The 26,264-nt window shown below is 38.7% G+C and overlaps 1 protein-coding gene across 3 annotated transcripts in view; it reads right to left on the bottom strand.

The window, feature by feature from the left end:
• Positions 1-280: 280 nt before the first annotated feature.
• LOC100891178 (serine/arginine repetitive matrix protein 2) overlaps positions 281-26,264 on the bottom strand; it is a 32,967-nt gene continuing 6,983 nt past the window's right edge. For 2 of the 3 annotated variants that reach the window (XM_030994811.1, XM_030994812.1), the window contains exons 2-13: positions 23,015-23,263; positions 19,634-19,732; positions 18,846-18,947; positions 15,065-15,166; positions 13,078-13,176; positions 10,856-10,954; positions 9,309-9,407; positions 8,016-8,093; positions 6,659-6,802; positions 4,833-4,958; positions 3,712-3,888; positions 281-3,019 (exon numbers count right to left, since the gene is read on the bottom strand). In XM_030994811.1, coding sequence (XP_030850671.1) covers positions 356-3,019; positions 3,712-3,888; positions 4,833-4,958; positions 6,659-6,802; positions 8,016-8,093; positions 9,309-9,407; positions 10,856-10,954; positions 13,078-13,176; positions 15,065-15,166; positions 18,846-18,947; positions 19,634-19,732; positions 23,015-23,131 — 3,906 coding nt within the window. In that variant the 5' untranslated portion in view covers positions 23,132-23,263 and the 3' untranslated portion in view covers positions 281-355. The remainder of the gene's footprint in view (positions 3,020-3,711; positions 3,889-4,832; positions 4,959-6,658; positions 6,803-8,015; positions 8,094-9,308; positions 9,408-10,855; positions 10,955-13,077; positions 13,177-15,064; positions 15,167-18,845; positions 18,948-19,633; positions 19,733-23,014; positions 23,264-26,264) is intronic. The other variant, XM_030994813.1, reaches the window with a different exon arrangement.

Below are 26,264 nucleotides of genomic sequence, written 5' to 3'. Positions count from 1 at the left end.
ACGACTTTCTGGAAATCAATTTCATTGAAAAGCACAACTTACATTTGCATATAAGACCACCTCAATGTTGTTATTTTTCTTTGCTTATAATTGAGCAATTACCAAAAACTGTACCGCAGATATTTACATGTACAACATAGTACATGTATTCTTGAATAATAACTGGATGATTTGGTTTTATCCATTGAGAAATCAGTTTCTATCGATCCCACACCAGAACTCAAGATAACTATAAAAACTTGGGATCTTGGAGATATATGAATACTTTCAAGGTATCATTTCTACATGCATACATGATACAGATCAATTACACTACAATAGATAAATAACATGAATTCTGCTCAAACTTGCCAACTCAAAGAATAATTTCCCTGGTGTATTTCAATTTCTGTTCTGGAGCAGCAGTCCTATTAAAACTTTCAACAGTACTGACAAGACTTGCGCCGTTACTGGCACCATTACTAATGAAAGCTGCACCACTTCTTCTGTTAGTACTCATGGAATTAACACCGGGGATGCTATTGCTGGTACCACTAGTCCGTTTGTCTATGGTGTAGTTTGTGGAAGAGTGATCGGCGCCATTGATTGCACCGCCTATTCGAACAGGATTTCTGGTATCTGAACTCAAAGTACCATTACTTGCATAGCTTTCCCTGCTTGTCCTATTGGAGTGTGAGGAAGAAGTAGCCCGATTACCGCTAGTACTGTCCTTTGTACCACCAGAACAATGAAAATTATTATTCGGAGCATTAAAGGTACCATTGTTTCTTGTACCGGCACCAGTAGGAACATTGTACTGATTGCCTGATGTTGCATGGTTGTTGAACGTTCTTGAGGTGCTAGATGTTATTGAGCCAGAGTGGACGAATGTTGACGTTGAATTCGGTGCTGCATTGTTGTTTTTGTTGACTGGTATCTCTGGCCGGTTGAGGTTACCGGCATGTGACTGGTTGGTTCTGGTGATGGCAAACACAGCACCGTTGCTCCCGCTCCTTCCCTGGACCACTGAGTACCCTGGTGGAAGGGACTGCTGGGAAGCTTGAGTTCTTGGTTGTAGATGAAGCTGATTGAGACCCTTTCCAGAGGTAGTATTATTGTTACTGGACACACCTCGAACAGCACCCAAAGTAGGGGTCACACCAAGCCGACTGGCTGCTGATCTAGAGGGTGCAGCAGAGTACCCCATGCTTTGTGTCTTAACATTAGTACTTGAGTCGCTTCCACTGCCAATTCTCTTTTGATCTGTACGTGAAATCGTCCTACCTCCAGGTAATGAGCTTGCATAATGATTGCTCAATGTTGGGGCATGTCCAATTTTGGGGGGAACTTCGTTTGACCTACTCTGATTCAAAGATTGATCATTGTTTGCATTGTTTACATTTTGATGGTATGGTTGGGCAACCCTATATCTATTGTCAGATGAAGCACTATCTTTACTCCTGTAGGGAGGTGGTGGTTCATCATGAGATGTTTTCATAGTCTCAGACTTGATGACCTTAAAGAGATCAGGCTGATGGCTTGAGGATGAGGAACGAGGGTTGTAGGTCCCCTGGTATGACTGTCCACTGTAGGGGCTGATGATATTATATTTGATCGGGGAGGAGTTTTGAAGAGATGACGCCTCCCCAGACGAAATTCCAGAGGATGTGCTGTGAGCTTTCCCAGAGTCTGTTGGAGAAGGGTTGTCACTTGAAGGTTGCTCTGTACTTGGTGTAGCAACTCTATGTCCGTCTGATGATGCGAGGGTTGACGTTGAACGCGGTTGAGATGCAGTTGAAGTTGGCGAGACAGGTGGGCTGAACGGAGGTGTGTAGCTTGCTTGTATGCGTAACTCTGCTGGTGGTGGTTGAGTGCTTACTGGATGAGGGGGACGCACTTGAGCATGTAACGGTGGGGGTGGTCTAGCATTGACGGTAAGGGCTTGATAGGCTATCAAGTCTGCCCTGGTTGGGCCATGCGACCTTCGATCTGATGACACACTGGACCCCTTCAAGGTGTGAAGACCAGAGTCTCTGGTGGACGATGATACACCGCTTATTGATTTGGGTTTGTACGACACCGTCTCCAGCGATTGCTGAGATGTGGTTTCAGATTCTGAGGATTCTGAAGATTCAGTATCGTCCGTTTCTTGAGATGGAAAGACAAAATCGGCGGGAAGCGAGTGATGGGAATCGGTGTTAGGGGAGTGTTCATGAGCAGTAATGAGCGGAGGTCGGTAAGTACCATCAACCATACTGAGAGGTGTACTACTATTGCTACTGCTGCCACTGGCACGATCTTCATCGCTAACTGCTAGTCTAAAGCTGCCACTCCTGGATGACTTTGGAATGGCACCAGACTTGGCATAGTCCTTAGCTTTTGCTGTCTCTGTCTTCTTGTAGTGGTGAGGAGACTGTTCGCTAGGTTGACTGGAGGATACAGGACGCTCCTTGACACGGCTGTTTTTCCTTGCATGCTCTTTCTCCTCCTCCTCATCTTCACTTTCATCTTCGCTCTCTTCATCGGTATCTTCCTCGTCTTCTTCCTCTAAATCACAATCACTGACATTCCCAAGTGATTTTGATCTCTTTCGATGAGTGACCACCTCACGACCATTCAACCGGTAGAACCCCGCCCTGGGACGACTTCTCCTCGTAGAAGATGCAGTCTCTGCATCATCCATGGTCCTGCTCAACTGCTCATGGAGAGGCTGAATCCTCGACTCAAACCAGTGCCTCAGTTCTCTCCTCAGCACATCTGTCCGAGCATCATGCTCCTCCGACCATGCCTTCCTCTCCTCTCTTGCTCTCTTATCTATCCTATGAATGCAGTCCCCTTTCTCAGCTGCTATTCGTTCCTTGCACAGTTGATCCATGCACTGAGCTTGGTGGGTCATACGCTTCTCCATGTTGTTCATTCTGCTCTCAAAGCGAGCTTTGGATATATCTATTTCATGCAGGAGTCTCTCTTTACTCGCTTCCACCTGGTTCTCAAGTTTCTTGATGTAAGGGGTACAGTTGCAGTGCACCGGCATGGGAACCTGAGTGAGATAAATGGTCAAGCATAATTAGATCATTTCAGTTTCAAATTTAAGAAAAATCGTTCCAAACATAACATAATAGGTAAACGCTTTGGTCCATATTCTTGTAGCTCCGTTAAACCCCAACTCTTGGTCCCAAAATTCTGTTTGACATAACAAAATCTTAGACCGCAGAGCATTGTTCCACGAAACTGTCAGAAGTCCAAGCTTGCCGACATCAGATAGAAATGTGTGTATTAAAAGTTAAACTCATTTAAATTGGATATCGGCCAACTTGTACTTTTGAACATTTTGTGGAACAATGTCCCAACTGGTTTCCTTTCTTATACCCAATTTTGAACAAATACCTGAACCCAGCATCGTGTTAAAAGTGTACCAATGTGTAAAACCAATCCCCGCCCCGCAGTAACTGCACTACCTTACTGCAGTACTTGTATAGATTGGATTTCCGTATGTTGGATTTCTTTTAGCGTTGGATATTTAAAATGCAATATCTCTTTGTAGAAGTAATATTTGCAGCTTCTATTTTGAATACATTACATTCACATGGAACCCATTACATCAGGAGCAAAACATGCTTCAATGATTGGTACATTCATTGTAATAACATATGGGTCATTCATTCATACACTGCCACAAATAAAACTTCATAAGGATTGTGCTGCTGAAGTAATTAAACATTTCTTGCTTACATGAAGTACCTTTCCAGTCTTGTCTTTGAAGAGTTGAGTCCTGAAATGGGGGTTCCCCTGCTCTGTGTGTTGGCAATTGCCCAACTCCCGACCAAGATGGATTTGTTCCTGGAGTTTCTTCTCCGACTTCAAATGTTTCTTCATCTCCTCTCTCACAAAGAGGTTCTGTCCTTGACTCTGAACAAGCATTAGAAGAAAAATATCAAAGACATTTTTGTCACTACTACTTCTAATAATAACAATAATGGTAAATAAAAATTATGATGATGATGATGATGATTAGAATAATAATAATAATAATAAAGTGATGATGATGATTACAATAATAATAATAACAACAATGATGATGATGGTAATGGAGACAAAAATGGTAATAATGATGATACAAGGTCCTCTCTCATTAACTCTGAAAAGAAATGTTTCTTAAAATTTCTATTTTCTTAGTTGCTGAGAAAGGAATATTATTTGTTCATACAGGGGTTGTGTATTATTAGCAGTGATTAATTTTAGGGGCATGCATAATTAGAGAAATTAAAAATGTTCAAGTAAAGATCAAATGGCTGGGGACCTTTCAAGACACGTCACACAAAGTTGATCGTATGATCGATTACAAATTCAAAAGCTTGTAACTTCCTAATTTTTGCTCTGATCTAAAAATAACTAGTGCACAGATTTTCATCTATCATGCACCATAGCACTTGCCTTCCCTCACTGTTCCATGGCATACCCAATTGCATGCCACGGCATAAACAATTTGTGTCCATGTGTCAGGGTGGTTTAACTCAGAGCAGTTCAGAGTTTTCTAAAGTTTTAAAGGAATCAGATTTACCTCTTCAAATTGACACCAATTATTTGTATTTTCCACTCTTTCATAGTTATACCAACAAAATAAAAACAAATATTATGTATATATATTATCAAGTCCATTCGTTTACATGCAGTTGTCCAAAAAAGACGTTAACCAGTATTTGCCACTACACTACCTTTCAGTGATTTTGTGCGCTTTCTGCTCATGTAGAATTTGTAATGCAGAGCATTCTAGATCAACAGATAAAGCTATAATGTCACTAAAACATGACGATAGACTGTTAGGGAATAAGATGTTGCTTTTAGATATTTACCTTGTCTCTCTTCTTCTTTGACTTTCCTTTACTGCTTCCTGAAGAATGTCTGTCCCCAGCTTCCATCTCTCTCCGTCCTCGGATCCTAGCCCCACCCTGGCCCCCATCCATATCATCATCACCTCTCTGACAAATCAGAGAAAGAGAGAGAGAGAGAGAGAAATGAATTAATATTAATATTGCTGACCTGCACAACTTCATGCAGTAAGACCATTGACATATATAAGATATACATTTTGTATACAGTGCATATTACATTAAATATCCATGAGTAACATTATAATATAATGTCATACACACAAAGAAAAGTACATTGGAAATGCTGGTAAATCAGTTAAACCGCGACTCTCAGTCCCAAAATTCTGTTAACATAAGGAAATCTTAGAGCGCAGAGCATCATTTCACGAAACCGTCCTGTAAATACAAGTTTGTTGACATCAGATTGAAACACCTGTTAAAAGTAAAGACCAGTTTTGGAAACGCCCCCGTCTCAAAAAATGAAATGGAAGCTCTTATTACCAATCATGTGGTGAAAGAATATGTTTTCACTAATATGTGACATACAAATTTTGGCGTGAAACCGCCTACTAATTGATATATTTGGTAAAATATTATATCTATTTGGACCTGATAGATATCGCGCACGTGTCGCGCATGTGTCGCATAGTCCCATATACATCATGTACATCTTTTTGTGTACAGAGCTTGTAACTTTACCAAGACTGGGCCAAATTTCTTATCATTTTGATGATTCCAGAACCTTGCAGTACACACAAACACTTATATGCTAGATGATCAACCTTTTCTGATTGATTCCACAATGTTTCTTTCACAATGCAATCGCATGACCATAACTGGTCTTTACCTTTAATAACAATACACAGATTTCAATGGGATGTCAATGAACTTGTAGTGATATTAAAGTTGCGTGAAATTCTGGCCCGGATAATGATACAGTCAACGCTTTTATTGGATACATCATAACTGGCTACATTATAGTATTAATGACTGCTTTGAGAGAAATAGTTGTTTTATTACGCTCAAGGGAAGGTTAGAATTGTGCTATTCCCCGAGGCTTGCCGAGGGGAATAGCCCAATTGTAACCTTCCCGAGAGCGTATGAAAACAACTATTTCTCGAATATTAAAGCAGTCATTAATACTTTTATATGCCGAAAAAAAATAGACTAAAAAATGAAAAATTAAAAATATTTATCATTTTTGTCGAAGACGGGAGTCGAACTCTTGCGTACAACAAGAGGTGTACCGATAACCAACGCTTAGACCACTCGGCTATGGCCCGCCGTTAACATGCTTGGCAGTTTTCTCCAATATATACATTAAAATAAATTGAAACCGGCTTCGCGTGTGATGAATGCTTCGCAAAAGCTCCATATACGGACTCTTCTTTTACTTTTGCAATGCATATTGGCACGAACTTAGATCAAGATCTATCGGCAGATGTTGTTTTTTTGTTTTTGGAAGTTTATTTTCGTCTTCATGTCAACAATGCAAGATAAAATTGTCGGTAAGATCGATCGAGATTCAATTGTATTGAAATTACCGACCAATCCTTCGCACACATACGGCATCCTCCATCGCTCAAACCATTTTTTAACATGTAAACCTATGGGGTAACCATGGAGGCTGACCAACTATTTTTAATAACCATGGTTATTAAAAATATTGAAATGTTTTAAGCATGGTTACCGAGAATTTTACAGGAACAATTGAAGTTTATGAATGCAATTCGACCAATCAGATGGCTGGATTTCTTAAGTGAGGTATATAAAACTAATCAGTGCCTATTATTACATTTTAAACATACCCTATCATCGGTGTGCTTGCGTTTATGTTTATCATTAGGTGAACTGTCACTTTGGTGATGATGAGATGAATTTCCAAAGCCATCCAGCTTGCTACTATCCTTCTTCTTGTTCCGAGAGAAAAACGAGAGCTTCCCTTTCTTCATCTGCAAATTGGCAATAAAAATATAAACAAAATATTCAATCAGCAATACCGGTATTGATGATGCTTTGTGTGTTATAATAATAATAATAATTTTAATCTTTTAAAGTCCACTCCAAATTTTATTAAGTTAAACCGAAAATGAAAATTCTTTTTGCCCAATTGATCATGAGCCCGGCAGCCACTGAGCATCATCGCCAGGTCGACGTTGCTCTATCCCCTTATTGTTGAACGCCAAACAAGGTAGCAGCAACTCCCATCTTTTAACGTCTTTTGGTATGACGCGGCCGGGGTTCGAACCCACGACCTCCCAGTTGTGAGGCGGACGCTCTACTGACTGAGCCAACTCACCGGTATAAGTATAGGTCTTGTTATCATCTTTTACAAAGGGTAGAAGAATTGAAAGAAAAAATGAAGGAACAGAGCTACCAAAATTTCATATCATGCTCACATGGTTTATAATTAAAGGTCAGAGTTATATCCAGTTGGAAGTTGTAAGCGCCCAAAGTTTACACTATTGATTACACTTGTCTTCTGCACTACCTGTCCCTAATTTTCATTTCCTCAGTTTGATAGTCATGTCAAAGTTGTCGTACAAAATATCCTATATTGACAACAAGCTGTTCAAAAAGTAAAGAAGTAATTAGACATAAGAGCAATCAGCCCACACCACAAAGTGTCAACCATGACGACTCCACTGACCTGACTTCCAAGGGTGGCCTTATCGCTGTGTTTACGAGCAGGGCAGGGTGACCTTCTTGCATAAGGGTCACCTTGTTTTTTCTTGTGGCGTGTCTGTTTATCTATCAGCCTTTAATATATCACCATTTCCCTTGGGGAAACGGTGGGGGAGTTACATAGCCAGTGCTAGTAAAATCCATGCTTAAAGCAAATTAATAATGTGTAAGTGGTGGAGTAATAAAGTTTCGTAACTAAAAAAAGATGTTGTCAAATTTCAGGAGAGTGAAAAACCTTCCATGATTCAAGAGCATTGAAAATCTTCCTTATGTGTAAAGGTCGCCTGTGGCGTTACTTTTTGGAGATATGCATTTCACAAGCTTATCAGAACATCAACTTAGCTACTAAATTGTCAGACATTGAGTTACAAGGTTTTATCACCCTACTGACAGTATGCATAATAACATGAGGCGAATAGGGAGGTTTCTGCAAACATCATGTCAAGAACTTGGAATGAAATAGATGTAGATTGAGCTTACCCTATGTGCTCCAATGATGAGAAGTGCTGCATCACGCTGGTCGGTCTGTCGGGCTACATCCAGAGGAGTCTGATTGCTCTGCATACAGCAAAGAAATGAACAAAAACAACATTATTACACTTTGATCCCACAATGTGACTCGAGCAGTAGGAATGCCAAGTCCTACTACCTCTGTCTTGTTGCTTTAAAGGCATCGTTTAAAAATCTGAGATGCATGGCCCTACGTGTTATCAGCGTATGTAATATGGTGTAATATTGAAGCCCTTAAAAAATTGCGCTTCAAAATGATCATGAAGTGCCTCAAAAAAGTAAAAATCTTTGTGTGACCAGTTTTTATCATACTCATTTTCCCCAATAGACTGTAGTATTATAAAAACCGTTAGGAAAACTAAAAATGAAATTTCGATTTCCAAACATAAATATCTTGAAAATCAGACAGGCAACCAGCTTGTAAAAGTCATGGGAAAGCTAACTGACCCAAAGGTTTATAATTATGATTGCAGCATGAGCTAAATACAGGATTTTTTCCAGAATATGAGGCAATGTTTAATACCAAGTCACTTTAATAAACCCATTGAACATAAAATCCAAATTTTTGTATAAGAAAACTTTCCTTGCTTAGCTGTTTTTACATTGTTGCATATTTTGATCTCATAATGTGACTGGAGCAGTTGACTACCGGTAGTCATATTTGACCTGCTGCATCCTACTACCATTGTCTTGTTGCTTTTAATAAACCCATTCAACTCCATAAAATCCTCATTTTTATATAAGACAAATTTCCTTGATACACTGTTGCCCTAAAAAAATTTGAATAATTTTTGTTCACCTCTTTTCATGAAGCAATTGTGAGAATAAGATTTTATCTCCTCAGAACATTATTGAGCAATCTAAAGATTCATATAAATTGATCAAAAAAGTTGAGAGAAGATATGAATTCTTTCTGGTGAATTGTCTTTCCCATTAGTTGCTACAAAACTGTGGAACCAGCTACCTACTGCTGTGCAGACGGCCTCATCTGTTGACCAGTTCAAGAAATTACTCAAGTCACATCGATTCTGCTAGAAAGTATTTATTTCCAGCCTACATATTCTTTGCTGATCTCTGAGAAGGGACTAACTTTTGGTTATAAGCGGCCCAATTGTGGAGCGGTGTGTGCAGCGCTTTGTAACCGCAAGAAAAAAGGCGCTATATCAAGTATCTTTTGGATTGGATTGGATAAACCATCATTTCATGAAAAGAGGCAAGAACAAATATTCCAACTTTCGAGGTAATAGTGTAAGTTGATCCTACCTTGTTGCGTATCTTGACCTCACACAGTGACTCTAAGAGAAGTCTGGCAATCTTGAGCTTGCCAAGTCCAGCTGCGATGTGCAGAGGTGTGTTACCGTCCTGAGTGCATAAAGAAATCAAAATCAAACAAGCCATTCCTTTGAACTTCCATTTTAATAACATAAGCAGATGGGCTAAAAGCCCAGGTAAAGCCTCGATCGCAAAAGCCATTACGAACTGATACGAACACCGTACGAACAATTTTCAGACAATGGAAATTCGGGAAGACAATGGAAAAACAGGGAGATTCGTACAAAATAATTGTTCGTACCAACCTTTGTGACCGCTGCATAATAGCAATAGTGGTTTTGAGTGCCTTGAGCACCCCCTTTGATGTTTATGCGGCATATAAATGTTGTTGTTATCATCATCGTTGTCGTCATCGTTGCCATCATCATTACAATCATTATCACCAGGTATATGTGTCTAGTGATATTAGTAAAATGCTTTGCAGAAAATCTTTCTTCTGCTGACTTCATGAATGATGTCAAAAGTGGATAATGATAATAACAAAGAACGTGGATCAAATCATGGACCACAAAATAAATTGATGACAACAAGAATGACATTAGCTGCGGTTGACGAAATGTTAAATAATCAGAATAATCATCATAAGGTAAATGACAGTCAATAAGTAAGATTAACCTACTGAATATGAAGCCTGGGAGAACTCAGGCTAGGCTATTGTTCGGAGACAGAAGGGCATCAACTCATATACCTTAAAGGTAATACAAAGTTTTGGTATGGGGTCATGAATTTGGTTCAAATAAACATATTGGAAGCATATGCGATTTTACAATATTCAATGATCGTTGTCGCAGTTGACAACGTGATGACATTGACAATAATAAACTCGTTATGTTGTATAGCTCCCTCTCAAGACAACTGATATTACTTTAGCTATAAAACAATGTTTCTTGACTACAATCGACCGATTTGCTATTCCCGTTTATAAATTATATATCAGAACTGCATATTCTGAGATTTTTATGGAAGCAGCTACCATGGAATGGCCTTAGGCGCGATTCAAAATATTTGAAATTTACCGGGGGCATCAGTAAATTTTTGATTATTCAATTTCTCAAAAGCAGAAGTGTTTTAGGGGCTAATTTTTTCTAGTGCCAATAAAACATCCACATGGGCATCCAAATATACCAAAATTTCAAAGAATTACTATCCATCCATTTTTCAAAATTACCCAAAACTTTACATTACCTTTCCCTTCTGGCTCTCAACAGACATCATCCAAAGTCAAATACACGAGTGAGTACCAAGGCTGCTATTCAATTCAACACTTATCATGGCACAAATGTGTATATTTTAACCAATTTTCGGCTTAGAAAAATTACTTTGCCAACTTCCATATTCAGTTGAAGATTGTGGCAAAGTATAATACTCGTAGTTCTTGATAAACATTAAGAATATTGAGCTTGAGCCGGTGCTCCTAGACATAAATTCTGTAACCCCCCCCCCCCACACTCAATATTTCAAATCATGTAGTCCCATACCTTATTTTTCATGTTGATATCACACTCTGCACTAATGAGAATCCTTGCACATGTTATCTGGCCATAGAGGCATGCAATATGAAGTGGTGTTTCTCCAGACTGTATCAAAACAACAAAACATATGAAAGGATGAAAGGGTGAAAAAAGATAAGAGAATGCAGAAGGAAGGTACAACTTTATTCATCTATTCATTTACATGTACTTACATAGTACCATATTTGCCGGCGTTAAGGCCGCACCCCCCCCCATACTGCCCTCTCCTGCCGCAGTTGAACAGTCGTGTATTGCGCCATAGCTGGGCGCGCACGGGCTGGCTAGGACTGAGGTTCCTTTAGCGATGGCATGAACTTAGATCTAGATCTACTGGTAGTTTTTGTTTGAAAAATAAGTTATGAAGTTTATTCATGAGATTGACAAAACTTCATGTCAACAATATAACACAAAATGGTCGGTAAGATGTGTGGAGTTATTCTAAAAATGTCCTGTACCTTTGTAGTTTTTGTACTTTAACTGGTATAGTCATTGTAGTCCCATATGTACGAATACGTGCTGTTTTGACCACCGATATTTTAATGTTGTTGCGCATAGGCCGCACCCAGACTTTTTGATATTTTCTCTTCCAAAAATACTGCGGCCTTTACGCCAGCAAATACGGTATACAAAAAATCAATCATGTATTAAACTGTTGTGCATTTTTATCAAGGGAATATTTAGTCAAGTCCAAATACACCTTGTTATTTCTGCTTTAATCTATTAGTGAGGACCTTTGTGTCCATAAGTGCAATGCCACTGGCACGTTTCATAAAAATGTACATACATGTAGGATACATGGATGTATCATTAAACTTACAATTATGTCATTAAATTCTATGCCCGAAATGTATTTGTACACCATCTCCGCTCCATGAAGAGTATACTTCCATGGGTATAAAATTAAAGTTTATCTTATGCTACTCCTGGATAAAGAGTGGCAGACACAAGACAATGCCTTTTCAATGTTCCCGGACACATGCTTTAAAGGCACACTGCCATACTTGTAGCTACTTGCTCCCTCTATATAGAAAACTTCCCCAATCGGTGCCTGTTGGTCCCCCATGATCCTCTTTTTCTTATGTTAAATGAGAGCTGAGTTAATGAGACCAGTGACTGTCACAGTGACCTCGATGGCTCTCTGTGTGGTCTAATCCCTTCTGGCCCAGTAGTGGTGACGGTCTTTAATTGCTCCATGGTCAATATCCTTCACTACTCAAATTCCTAAATTCAGTCCTGGACTAAACACTACAGCTAACTGTCACCTAATTTAAAATCCAATAGTTGACTTTTAGCCGAGCAATTATACAATAAAAGGAACCATCTGGAAGCAAAAGGTAAGGCTGACTATGCAGGACATAAGAATAAGCGAGTTCGTAATTAGGATTTGGGCATAGGCAGATAAAGGTCATTCCTTCCCAAAATTGTAAAACCATTGAGACGATTACTGGTATCTTGCTCATGAAAGTTATGTAATCAGTATTCATTTATGCACCGGCAGTACATTTATCTAATACACAGGTAGCAGTATTCTTCTCAAGAGGCAAACAAAAGTTATTCATAAAGCACCTCCATTTCTTTGGCAGTGATTATTCTGAATTGCACAAGTGGGACGTACAGTATCAATCATGTAAAAGATCTGTGGATATTTTGGGGTCATGCGTTCCAAAGCTATTTACGAACTGGCTTATTGTTGCACACTGTGAAGTTTGGGTATCATTAAAATGATAAGAAACTAACTTCCATCTTGCTGAAAATCAATTCTACTGTACACAGAAATGTGTACACTGTATGTGTGCCACACACATGTGACATACAAATTTGGTTCAAGCTTTTCAGCTAGTTCTCTTCAAATTTCGAACATGAGAACATTTGAAGTACGATCCTTTTCAGGAGGCATTTCTTCTATGACATTCTTCCAAACTAACATACAAAGAGTGAGAAAGCTCACAAGTTATCTCATTTACCCTAAACCTGGGCTCCATCTTATAAAGACTTACGATGGATCAGAATCGTAAATCTTGATTGGAGGACTTTGATCAATCACAATTCCTCCAATCAATCGCAGATTTGCAGTCTCCCATATCTTATGTGCATAGTTGCGATCGATATCAATCGCAAATAAGTTGCGATTAATATCAACTCTTTATGAGACAGGGCCCAGAACTCAACACTGTGTTCACTGAACTTACACTGTTTTTTACATCTGGATGAGAACCAGCTTTTAGCAGTATTCTAGTGCTCTGATTGTGACCATGCTGGCATGCAAGATGGATAGCCCTCTCGCCATTCTACAAAGAAAACAAAAGATGATGAAACACACTTAATGATATACCTGTATCACTATTAAACCAGTCAGCACAAGATGTATATGGTGTCCCACGCATTACCAATTACTATTAGTGAGTTCTGCACTTGAATTGACAAATGTGTCATATCACTTTGATTCATTGCAATAGTCAGATACTGGGCTTACAGAAAGAGTTTGTGAGGACTCTCGTGTTACTCTAGCTAGCATTGCTACGGCTTGTTGTCAATAAATGGCTGGCTTTACGTCTACTTTCTGGCAGCCAATCACAGCTTGTTTTAATACTCTTCTTGATACAACACGCATGTAAATATAGCTAAATAAAAGTCTACCAAATTTTTTTTTAATGAAAAAAGAATGCACCAAGGCAAAGTCTGAAAAACAATTTCATCAAAACGTGTACATACAATTTAATGAATTATGATATCTTCTAAAGAGAACCAAAAATTAATATTTTCTTTAAGATCAAAGAAGATATCACACAATTGCTGCCTCCATGAAATAAGTTTGTTTTTTTTGTAATTAAAAAATTGACTAAATCTAATAAACATGAAAGTAATAGAAAGGAAATGAATTTTTGCGTACACCGCATGTATTTGCATTTGCAGCATAACCAACACCACAAACTCGTCAAAGGTCAGTGTTTTTTGTAATGAAAATCGCCTGTTAGCTAATCATCATCAAGAACAGGTGGAAGCCGAGCAGAGCTCTATTACTCCGGTAACAAATTTCCATATTTTTGGTTAAATTCTTGCTTCGTCAAGTGCGGGAATGGGTGATTACAAATGCATTTGAGGTTTACAGCACTCTTCATGCAGGCAAATAGATGCCAATTCAGACTGGGTGATATCAATATCGTATTTTATATTATCACCTAGCGCTTAAAAGGTGAAGTCCACCCTGATGTTGGTTATAACAGAATCAGAAAAATGAGGAACAGGTCAGTGAAATTTTGAGCAAATTCTGATAAAAAACAAGAAAGTTATGAATGTTTGAACTTGCGATCAATCAAATACAAATTGGCAACTCCATGACGTGTTTTGCGAGCTCACCTCCTATTTGCTCTGTACTCAAAAAATTAAAAAAATGTTTAGTTTCCCTCCAGAAAGTTTTTATTTATACATGCACTTTGATTGTAAAATGTTTTATACTGGTTGAATAAATGAAATGAAATGATATAATTATTGCATACATACAACCCCTGTATGAAAACAATTGATTCTGTCATCTATAACAGACCTGTTGCTCTCATTTTTCTGCTTCTATCAAATCCAAATTAATATCAGGGTGGACTTCCCCTGTAATGCTACCTCTTCACGAACATGTTAAATACATGTACATCATATTTTGAGAGCCAGAAGGCTGTTAAGGTAATGCCTTTCTGCCTCTCAGCATACCGGTGTGTTGGCTCAGTCAGTAGACTGTCCGCCTCACAACCGGCAGGTCGTGGGTTTGAACCCCGGCCCCCCCCCCCCCCACTCAGTGTTATTTAGGGTACGCATATGCGTGTTCCAAGCGACCCCCCCCTTTTCAGCAAAAGTCTGGTATGTAAAGTCAATACGGGTCGACCTTTTTCTTTTGTTACGAGTTTAGGAACACGCATGGTATCCCTCCGTTCACGGAGTGGGGGGGGGGGCCGGGGTTCGAACCCCGGCCGCGTCATACCAAAAGACGTTAAAAGACGGGAGTTGCTTGTTTGGCGTTCAACAATAAGGGATAGAGCAATGTCGATCTGGCGCTGCTCAGTGCCGGGCTCACGATCAATTGGGCAAAAAGAATTTCCATTTTCGGTTTAACTTAATGAAATTTGGAGTGGACTCTAAAAGATTATTATTATTATTATTGAAACGTTGAGGTGTGTTGTATACTACCTTGTTGCCGGTGTGAATGTTGGCCTTTCCAATCTTGATAAGCACATCCATAGACTGACTGAAGCCCTTCATAGCACCTTCATGCACACACGTGTTACCATTCTGTGGAGAAACAATTCAAACATGATGGTTAGACATGTATTAATATGTGTTATGGTGTCAGGACGCTCCACAAAACATGAAAAAAATGTCTAATAGACCATTTTCATAATTTATTAAAGAAAAAGACCAGTTATGGTCTTGCGATCGATTGTGAAAGAAATGTTGTGGAATCGATCAGAAAAGGTTGATCATCCAGCATATAAGTATTGATGTGTACTGCAAGGTTCTGGCATCATCAAAATGATAAGAAATTTGGCCCAGTCTTGGTAAAGTTTACAAGCACTGTACACAGAAAGATATATATGGGACTATGCACACATGCGCGACATGTGCGATGTATCTATCACGTTAAAATAGATATAATAATTGACCAAATATATCAATTAGTAGGCAGTTTCTCTGCAAAATTTGTATGATCACGTATTAGTCAAAACATATTCTTTCACATGATTGGTAGTAAGAGCTTCCATTTCATTTTTTCAGAGGGGGGGGGGGGGCGTTTCCAAAACTGGTCTTTACCATTAAGTGCTTCTTACAAATCATTTCATCCATCCATTACAAATAATTGTATGTCAATAGTCAGATTGCTAGGTAGGACAAACATTATCACAGTTTACCCAACAAAAAGTAACGCATGCACTTCGCATTTTGACTATTAATACAGAATTATTAATAACAGGTGAATGAAATAATGTGTAACAAGGCACAAAGATTTGTGCATTAAATTTGATTACATCATAAAATTGGCATATTGCAACTTGCAAGGAATGTCAACTAACAAGTGCAAATGCCTGCTTGAACAGCACCTGTTGTAGGAATTCAGACAAGTGAAGTTATGCAGGAGTACTGTAACCCTATTTCACATTTATAAAAAAGGAGAGGCAGCCCTTTGGACACTCCAAAAGAGTCACTTTTAAAGGGATAGTTGAGTTTGGTTGCAGAGTGAGAGGGCGCTACACAAAATATTTTTTTTGTGAGATATATGACAAACTATTTTCAATGATGAAATCATTTTTGTTTGAACAAAATTAGTTCAGAGACGGCTGAATTATCCATAACGATCTCTAATATTTGTGGTGCCCCACAAATATTCAATAATTTGAACTGGCCGTTGAAAAAACGGGATAGCGCCTTAAAGGCCCACTGCACTACTTGTAGCTACTTGCGCCCTCTATATAACAACCAAAGCCTAATCGGTGACCATTGGTCCCCCATGATCCTCTTTTTCTTATGTTAACTGAGAGCTGAGTGACCTTGCAGAGCGCTCTAATCCCTCCTGTAAACTATGGCAGATAAGCTTTAAATGTTTTATTCCAGCCAATGCCGATGTTGGCTTTTTTGTGTTGGTTATAATACGCACAACCAGCCAGCCCATGTATTGTTATTATTAATTAATTAATGAATCAACGGTCACCATATATTTTTTTGAGAGTGGAGCTGAATTGGTATGACCGTATTGGCTAAATTTCACACATTTTGGGGTCTAAAATTACCTTCATAGCAATTTTTGGTCCTAAAAGAGCACTAGAAATGTCATAGATAAGAATAAGAGCAATAACCATGCACTTTGAAGGCATTTGCGGTCTGAAACGAGAACTTAGCTTCATGAATAGCTACCGTTTCCTCTCCTTTGAAAAGAGTACTGGTACTTAATTTCATCTGTGTACCATGGAATGTACCATTGGTGCATAGATGTATATTGCTATGGCAGTGATTATTCTAAAATGCACATAGTGGGAAGTCTCCATGTGTAAAAGATCTGTGGATATTCGGGGGTCATTTGTACAAGTGCTATTCCCTAAAGTTACTTATTAGGTCACCTTTTCTTTTCTCGATAATAAATATTGGAAGTAAACGATTCTCAAAGATTCTAAATTTACTTAGCATGGACCTGGCCCAATGGGGACATATCTTGCAGAAGAATAAGGTGTTTATTCATCATTTATCATTGATCTACACCAGGTGAAGTAAATGGGGACCTGGTAGGAATTTATTCCTTGAAACCCAGAGCGCGTAACAGCTGCACTGCTAAAGCCTGGGTAATTATGCAGCGCTGTAGAGTGCTTAGAGACTTCTGATAGAGTAAGTGTTAGGTGCCATTATTTTACTCAAACATTCAAGCCTTTTCGTTCATAGAAAACTAAGATTCATTATCAACTATTATTGTCAATTCCAAGTTACCCCAGTGTAGCTAGCCAACCATGCTAGTGGCTACACATACATGTACATAGTCTATGATCAGACATTGTACATGTATAACACTAACTTACAGTACAAGATGTCTGCCTTGCCAGACTAAGCATTGACCTTCGACCCAACCCAGAGTTCTCACCTCCCCCTTTGAAATATCAACAAACTATCATTTGCGGTCGCTCCCTACAATGGCCCTGTTTCAACACCTCTGACACCCTATACCAGGACACAACAGTGGGTGAAAACCAACAATGCATGAAAGGCAGATCAAAAGCTTTGGTTGTTTTCTATAGGGAATCATTCACATTTGAGTGGAATTTCATAGCCCCCCTCGAGGGTTTCATATTCCTTTCATCGAAAATCCCCTCAATCAGAAAATATTTCAATAGAGAAATTACTGGAGTGCTGTTACAGTATTAAGAAAAGAAAACCACTTCCAGTTGGAAGGAGGGGGGGGGGGGGGGGGGGGGTCTGTGTCAAAGCCTTTGAAAGATGTCTATCTCTATCATAATGTAACATTTGTGGTATTTGATGAAGCAATGTTGGTTTAAAGGAATCAAAATATTTGACTGCATAAAAGAACCACATATTGATATTGATTGGAGGAAGAGCAATTTACCCCCAAAAAGTACAACTCCCTGCCCTATCTTGATGAACCATCAGCAATATGTCCGTCTACCACAAACTGTAGCAGGTTTATGTTCCAAAGGCTTTTAGGAATTATGATTGACTTGCCCTAAGGAGCAATGAACCCATATACCAAGTTAATTACTGCATATATCTACATTATATCATTGTTTTTTTTAATGGTACAAAAATTTCCCTTAGTTAAAACTTAGTTGTTGTAATATAAGTTTGTTTCTTTGGTGTTTCTTAGCTGTAAAATAAGTTAGTTTCTTCTCAACTGTATTTCTTCCATGCACCAAAAGGGGCCATTTCAATTCCAGTTCAATTCCAATTCATTGGTCCAAAAGGAAATTTGTTGTGTTATAATAACTAACGTTATAAGAAAAACTGTATCAATTGATTGTCATTGTTATTCTAGTTACATTAAAAAACTTAATTTGTCCAACGAAATTGGTCAAGTCCAAGGTACTCCTTAATCCGTCATTTGCTGTCCCATATTTTATCAAGAAGTAAGGAAGCTGAACGACAACTGACATCAAAAGTGACATGTTTCCTTGATGCCTGTCTGGTCCAAGCTCTAGAAGGGTTATACACCGGATAGATTTATCAGAAATGGCACAAAATATCTTGGACTAAAGACTCCCTACTTACAAGGTTGCCAATTTATTAAGTACATTACTTCATCTTTGGCATTTAAAATGAAGTAGAACAGTGGATGTAGCCAGTAACGAATGGGACAAAATACCTTGGGCCTGTCCAATTACCAAAGACTTCCTGCGTACACTTAAAATTATAAGGTTGCAAAAAAAAACACATTAAAAAACAAAAATTATAAGGTTGCCAATTTGCATATACTTACTCCATCTTGGCCGTCCACATCGCACCCCTCGTCGATGAGCGCCCTCACAGCCTCCACGTGTCCATCTGGTGCTATAGCTTTGTGCAACGCAGTACAGCCATACTGGGGACACGTAATAAAAGAATAAATTCAGCTGAAAGATGGTTTCAAGTTCTGGGGAAAATCACCAATCCTTAATTTACCCACTTACATGTACATGTAGTTCTAACATTGAAAATACAAGATACATTCGCTTGGCATTAACAATTGTACACCTACATTGTAGATTACCAAATATTCTAGACTGGACTAAAAACATGTACTTGAGAGCAAACAATTCTTATTCATTCCTTTGAGTAAAACTGCATTTACAGCAAATGCCAATAGAATCTAGAAACAAATGCATATTAAGTTGAAAGCAACAATGGACTCTTATACATGACAAAAATGTGGAAACAAATGCCTTTATATGACTGGGAGAATAGAAGATTGAAATAATAAGCAATTGATGTTAAAAGCATCCTTCTCATAAAATTAATTTGTTTATTTTCTTTCCTGAACTCATTATTGTTCCATGTAGGCCCTACATGTAGGTGTCAAGTGCTAAAATACCTTTAAAGAGACTAGCTGCATCGTTTTGATAAGGTCACTTTTTTTACGGTGCTCTGAACAGTAATTTTTGTTTACAGTACATCTTTAAAAATCTTCTCAACTTGTCAACACTTTGAGATACAACTGACAGAATGAAATATTCTTGACAATAAATTTCAGTGAAAAGAGATGGTAATTTGATAAGTAATTCCACTTACTGTGTCCACTTTGTCTAGCTCACACCCCCTTGAAATGCAGACTCTGAGGGTCTTGACTTGCCCATAGTGTGCAGCATAGTGCAGAGCTGTTCTCCCATACTGTGAACGGGATGGAAAGAAGAGACAGGGAGAGGAAGAGAGGAGGGAAGGAGATGAAGAGAGAAGGGAAGGAGAGGAAGAGAGGAGGGAAGGAGAGGAAGAGAGGAGGGAAGGAGAGGAAGAGAGGAGGGAAGGAGAGGAAGAGAGGAGGGAAGGAGAGGAAGAGAGGAGGGAAGGAGAGGAAGAGAGGAGGGAAGGAGAGGAAGAGAGGAGGGAAGGAGAGGAAGGAGAGGAAGAGAGGAGGGAAGGAGAGGAAGAGAGGAGGGAAGGAGAGGAAGAGAGGAGGGAAGGAGATGAGGAGGCGAGAGGCAAGAGAGAAAGGCAAGAGAGAGAGAGAGAGAAGGGGAGAGAGAGAGGGGGAAGAGAGAGAGGGCGAGAGAGAGAGAGAGGCAAGAGAGAGAGAGAGAGAGAGAGAGAGGGGAGAGAGAGAGAGAGAGAGGGAGAAAGAGAGAGACAGACATATTAAGAAAGAGAGGAAGACAAAGACAAACCAACGAAAAAAGAGAAGAGAGAGAGAGAGAGAGAGATGGGGGGGGGGGGATGATCAGAGACAGAGACAAACAGAGACAGAGAGAGAATTTATCAAATGAGAGTGTGTGAGAGAAAGAGAGAGAGAGGAGATGAATAAAAAAAATACTGAAAATCAGAGTCTTCCTATAAACTATTGCAATAACAAGATATCAACATTTAATCTCAATGTTACAAAAGTACATGAAGTAGATCTGTAGGTGTATATCAGTATGTGGAATTCCCGAGTGCTAATCTTTTCAAACAAACCATCTCATATCCATGACAACCGGTGTAACATAATACTGTGAAATGCCCTCAAATCACTTAGCCCTGTGAACCTGCAATGTAAGACCACTAACAAGTTTACTTGCTGACTAGAAGTTCCATTAACTGTGTAGTGCAAAGTGCAAACAGCTGATAAATAACTTCCAGGCTATATTTCATGTACAGTACATGTATATCAGATGTACTGTACATGTTTATATGTACATGTATACTGTTGGTCTTTTTATGTACAGTTTATAGGTTCATATTCATTGCTCAGCAGCTGACAAATTTTCGATGAAATGAAATGAAAACAATTCTTATTATGAATAAGTCTAAATCTTTCAACAAACTTATCTTCATCACCAAAAGAAACTGCACCAAACAATAAAATGCCAGCAAAACTGCAAAATCACATCTGTAGACAGAGGCTAAGCATAGGTCCAGCCATGGGGGAGGTGGGGGAGGTGGGGGAACTGGGGCATTGCATTTTCATTTTATATATTTTCTTTCCCCATATGACTTTCCTTTCTTCTTCTGTATTTTGTCACTTGCCTAGGGGACACTAGCCTATAATCTAGGCGGAGTGCCGAGCGTTTTTCTTTGCTGCTAGACTAACCTTAAGCAGAACGTCTGATACGGGGGGGGGGGGGGGGGGGGGGGGGGGGGGGGGGGGGAGGACATGGGATTATAGGCTAAGGGGACACATGACCCCTCTGGTCCCTTTAATAGCTAAACCCCTGGCTGTACACACATCATTGTGATGAAGATCACTACCCCCATCTACATGTATGTACATGTACATGTATGTTTGCAATCTTGAAGAAGTTGTTTTGAAACAAACTATCATCTTTACTTTTAATTAGCTGAGCATCATGGATCTTTAGGTATGCTGACTATGCTCTGACTCTATCATGTATATTTGAGGAGTTTGAGAAAACAAAGACCACTATTTGCATGTTGTTTTTATCAATGGACAATTACCGGTACAACAAAGCAAATATTGGACAAGATAGTACAATACTAGTATGTACCTTTTCTACATGTGGTAGTATACAAAATATACCTTCAAACGTACATGTCGTTATTAAAGAAGAAGGGATGCTTAACTTTAAAATTTGTGCGTGGGAGTTGCAAATGATAGGTTTAGCACATAACCTGCAGTAATTAGTAAATTTACAAACAAATGTGACATGACAGGCGGACAGAAGAAAGTAAAAACGTAGAAAGTCAGAAAACACTGTAAGCTTTCTTACTTTTATTAAATACAGTTTTAGATTGTTAGGTCACTACTGATCCACATTTAAGGATAATTTCTGACTCTGGAGCATGCATTTATTCCCTGTAAAAAAAATAATTATAAAAATAATTCCTTTGCAGTTTGCATGGAAAATTTTGAAATTTGAAAGGCTCAATTTTTAAAACCAACATACAATGTATGTCACGGTACAAATACAGTTGACCATAGCCTATAAAAGAGCGCATCATTTAGTCTAACGTCTAAATTGTTCTGACATGTCTACAGACTACATGTATCTACAGACTATCTACAATTTCTTCCTAATGCCAAAACCAACTTGGAGTAGAGGTCACGGCATGTCAGTGTGGGGTCAAAGGTTAGAGGTATGTTTGCACACACAGCAAGATACGTCCAAATAGTTTAGAAAGAGAGCCCTATACTCCAGGCAAGACTGAGAGAAGATTCATGCAGAGATACAAAGTGCCTAAGTACTTAACATCACAGGGCGCTAGCAGCGGGACGCACAGAGGAACAGGACAGAGAAGGAAGCTGGACTAATTTGCACACAATTTTGTCCAGCATCAGTTTCCTTACTCCTGCAAGTACTCAGTTTGGATACCAGTCTATTTGACACACATATCTTTTTGAAACCCTAAAGATATCATTAGCATAAATAGTATATATTTTTCAAAACTACATATACCGGTACCCAAATAGCTTTGTTTCAAGATAACCCTACAGTATAACAAATACAAAGAAAGATGAATTATTTAATACATAGAAGGCATAGTCCTACAATCTCAGTTTGATGTATATGTAGGCATGCCTAAACAGAATATTCACATTATCACAACCTGAATTTTGATAAAATATGTGAAATTCATATCACAGAAAAAGGCCCATCATTAACAAATTGTGAAAGTTTCTAGTTTCATAGTCAAATGTTAAAACCTAGGGCCATTAAAAAATATATACATGTACATGTTCAGCGTCCCCGCACGCTTCCATTTTTTTAAATAAATATTTTATTAATTTTTTTATTTATTTATTTTTTTAAAGAAAAAAATCATGATAAACACTGCTAAAACGATCTATTTCTGATTTTTTTTTTTTTAAATGCCTGTGGCCATCTTGAAAAATAACCAGATTGTCAGGGAAAATGTACTGAGCGACCATTTTGAGTGGCCAGTTTGAAGAGAAAAAAAGTGCCTCCTCCTTCCTATTTTCAAAATAACATGGATCCTATTTAAAGTACAATATAAATGTACCTTATCAGCTTCAAAGGTTGCCCCATGCCGAAGTAGCTGCTCGATTTCCTCCCAGTTTCCTTTGCCAGCGGAGCTTCTCAAGCGCTCGTTAAGTGCGCTGATCGATCCAGAGGCCATTTTATATCCCTTCTTCTTCGCAGGGCTGGGCCAGCCCCCGTCTGTTTAGCCCTTCTCCACTATTCTCCCTAGCCTAGGACTTCAGCAGAAAAGCTACAGGAATACACACTGTGCGGGTCCAAGCATCACGATCTGCAAGAATAAAAGACACAAAACTTTGGTAAATGACTGTTCTAAAAATAGTAGAAATTGATCCCCGGTACATTTAGTAGGGAATACAAAATAATTTCAGATATTCCATGATCAGGGCTACAGGAAAAGCGAAAATAGATTTTAAATGTTACTGTGTTATCTCACAATGAGGTATATTAATAGTGTATTATACCAATATCTAATTGTATGCAACATTTTAAAAAGTGGTATCAGCACATTTTGAAAACAACTAGTGAATGTGAATGGTCAATACTGTAGGGAGAAACAAAAGTAAAAACAACTTTTCACAAACACTTGGCAACATGCAGTGACTTGGTTTTACCTAGCAAAAATAATACACAGGAGTGGCGAGCAATTTACCTCTGGTGAACTGACAAAAGAGCTCTGGTAAACAAACAAAATAATACTTAAATATCACTGTGAGAAAATCACAGTTATACTACACCAAATCCTCACAGGGCATCCGTTAACAAAAAAGTACTGTTTACACGTCATCATGAGATTAAGGACTCCGCATATAAAACAATTAAAACATTTACTATCAAAAGGATAAAGTCCACTTAATATACATGTCCAGTACATGCACATGTAGCATACATTGTGTACATACCTGTACATGCAAAGTAGTATCTGACATAAATGTAATTTTGATATTTTATTAACATCTATTGATACGCTGTACATGTACTGGAATAAATATTGTACAACCTCCCCAGATTTGAGGCAGTAGTGGGCCTCACAAGAAGAATGCTGTACATGGAGGGTTTACATTCTAATGGGCAGATTGAAGATGCTACTGCCTTTATAACAAGTCATTAATCACCAGACTAGCTGTCAAACAAACCCTGACCATGGTTTATAGTATCAGCAGATCAAAGTCACGTTCAAGTCATGTCTGTCTGGCTATTATCAAAGTTCACCAAAAACAGAAGAGATAGTGCTCATAATTCTCTGGCAACAATTGCTCAAGGGCTGTGGACAGGTTCTGACAGGGAAAAAAATTATTTAAACAATTTGGGGGGCTACTTTTCAACCTTGCTTGCATGAAAATATCACCCTTTAATTTGTTTTGCATTGAACTCTATGCACATGACTTTCTGGGCTCTTTTTGGCATTTTGGGGGCTAATTCGCCTGAGCCCCTGTGTATTTTTTTCACTGCAGGTTCAGGATGCCCCTGAATATAACCAGTGTGTATATAATTCTTTATGAAAAGTCTCCAGCATCCTGACAATGGAAAAAGACATCAATTGAATCAATGTACATGTAACTTCTTGTCAACGATGGATCTTTTATCAGTGGCTGCATTTGTACTGCAAGCAAAAAACTTCACCGGTTTGGCGGAGTAAATATTTGCTCTCAAAACATCGGTGAATCATTCTGGTATTTGGTGACATGTCTCTCCTTGCTTCTGTGCTAACACATACATGTACATGTTCATGTACAATACGTATGCAGGGCAGAAATAAGTAGCACATGTATGCGCAAAACTCACCAAAACACCAGAATAATCAAACACTAGCTGACAGTCTCTCATCTCATGAGTCTTTCCAGTAGTGTAAAATAAATGTCAGTAAAATGAAAGAATGGCTTTTCAAAATGGTTTCAGGGCTGTGTAAATGGGCCTGGTACCACAAAACATCTGTCACCTGATAAAACAGAAGCTTTCTCTTTGAGCCCCACTATACTACTTGTAGCTACATGTACTTGCTCCCTCTATATAGAAAACTTCCCCAATCGGTGCCTGTTGGTCCCCCATGATCCTCTTTTTCTTATGTTAGTTGAGAGCTGAGTTGATGAGATAGCCACCTGTCAGTGACCTTCCTGGGTGGTCTAATCCCTTCTGGCCCAGTAGTATCATGGTATATTTCCATGGTAGTATTGACGGTCTTCAATACAAATTTTGGAACATACATGTAAATAATAATAATAATACATAACATTTATTAGGCGCTTAATACTGATGTTTCTAAGCGCACAGTGTTCTGATTAAGAGAAGACTATAACCCGTAGAATTAAATTAGAAGAAAAAGCAAAAATACAAAAGTAACATAGATAAGGTAAGAAAAACAGTGGCAATCAACTAAATAAAGACAAATATGGTGCGCACCTCCATTGACCGACGCACAACTGCAATTTAAAATTTGAAAAGATAGGTTTTGAGTAGAGATTTGAATTGAGATACAGAGGGGGCGCAGTGAATAAAGGCGGGCAGTTTGTTCCAGAGAGCGGGGGCAATAACTGAAAAGGCGCGGTCACCATACCGGGTGTTAGTGCGGGGTCCAGGTGTTAACAGTAATGTGGAAGATGAACGAAGTGTTCGTGACGACGTACGGGAACGTAAGGATATGAGATCGGACATGTACATGTATGATCCTCTTGAAAATAGGAAATATTCCTTCAAGATTTGCACAACAGTTTCCATCAAATGTTTGTAAAATTTGTTAGCCATCAATGTGTAGAGATTTTTTACCAGTATTCTTAGCATGTAGCACAAGCACAGGCTCAAGGGATAATAGTTCAAGATGTAGGGATAATTCCAGATAAAGTGTCATATAACCTCCCAGAACTGAGAACAAAAGCCTCCATTTTATACCACACAGGACCTACATTGTACAATAAAGTGCAGAATGAACAGTAGCTTAATGACAGAGTAAACAAGCTCATTATGGGTAAATGGCCGATTTGTTTCCATCTGATGGGTTATTATAAAAATAAGCAAATATAAGCAATCACAGTAAAAACTCAAGTAGAGTCTTTCTATTTCAAATTATGTCACAGGGTCAATGAGCTACAAAACTCAACGTTTAGTCTGTTTGGAGCCAGAAGGGTATTATTTTGACACAGAGTTAACATATATACTATTAACAGAGGTGTTGTGGTCTAATGGATAAGTCACCTGACTGCAGATCACAAGGTACGGAGTTCAAGTCCCGGCCGCCGCGGCACTAATGTCGTTTGGCAAGACGTAACCGGGTAATC

The sequence above is a fragment of the Strongylocentrotus purpuratus genome, unplaced genomic scaffold (assembly GCF_000002235.5).
Source record: "Strongylocentrotus purpuratus isolate Spur 01 unplaced genomic scaffold, Spur_5.0 spur5_scaffold_21, whole genome shotgun sequence".
Lineage (NCBI taxonomy): Eukaryota > Metazoa > Echinodermata > Echinoidea > Camarodonta > Strongylocentrotidae > Strongylocentrotus > Strongylocentrotus purpuratus.
This window is presented reverse-complemented; position numbering and strand designations above follow the sequence as displayed.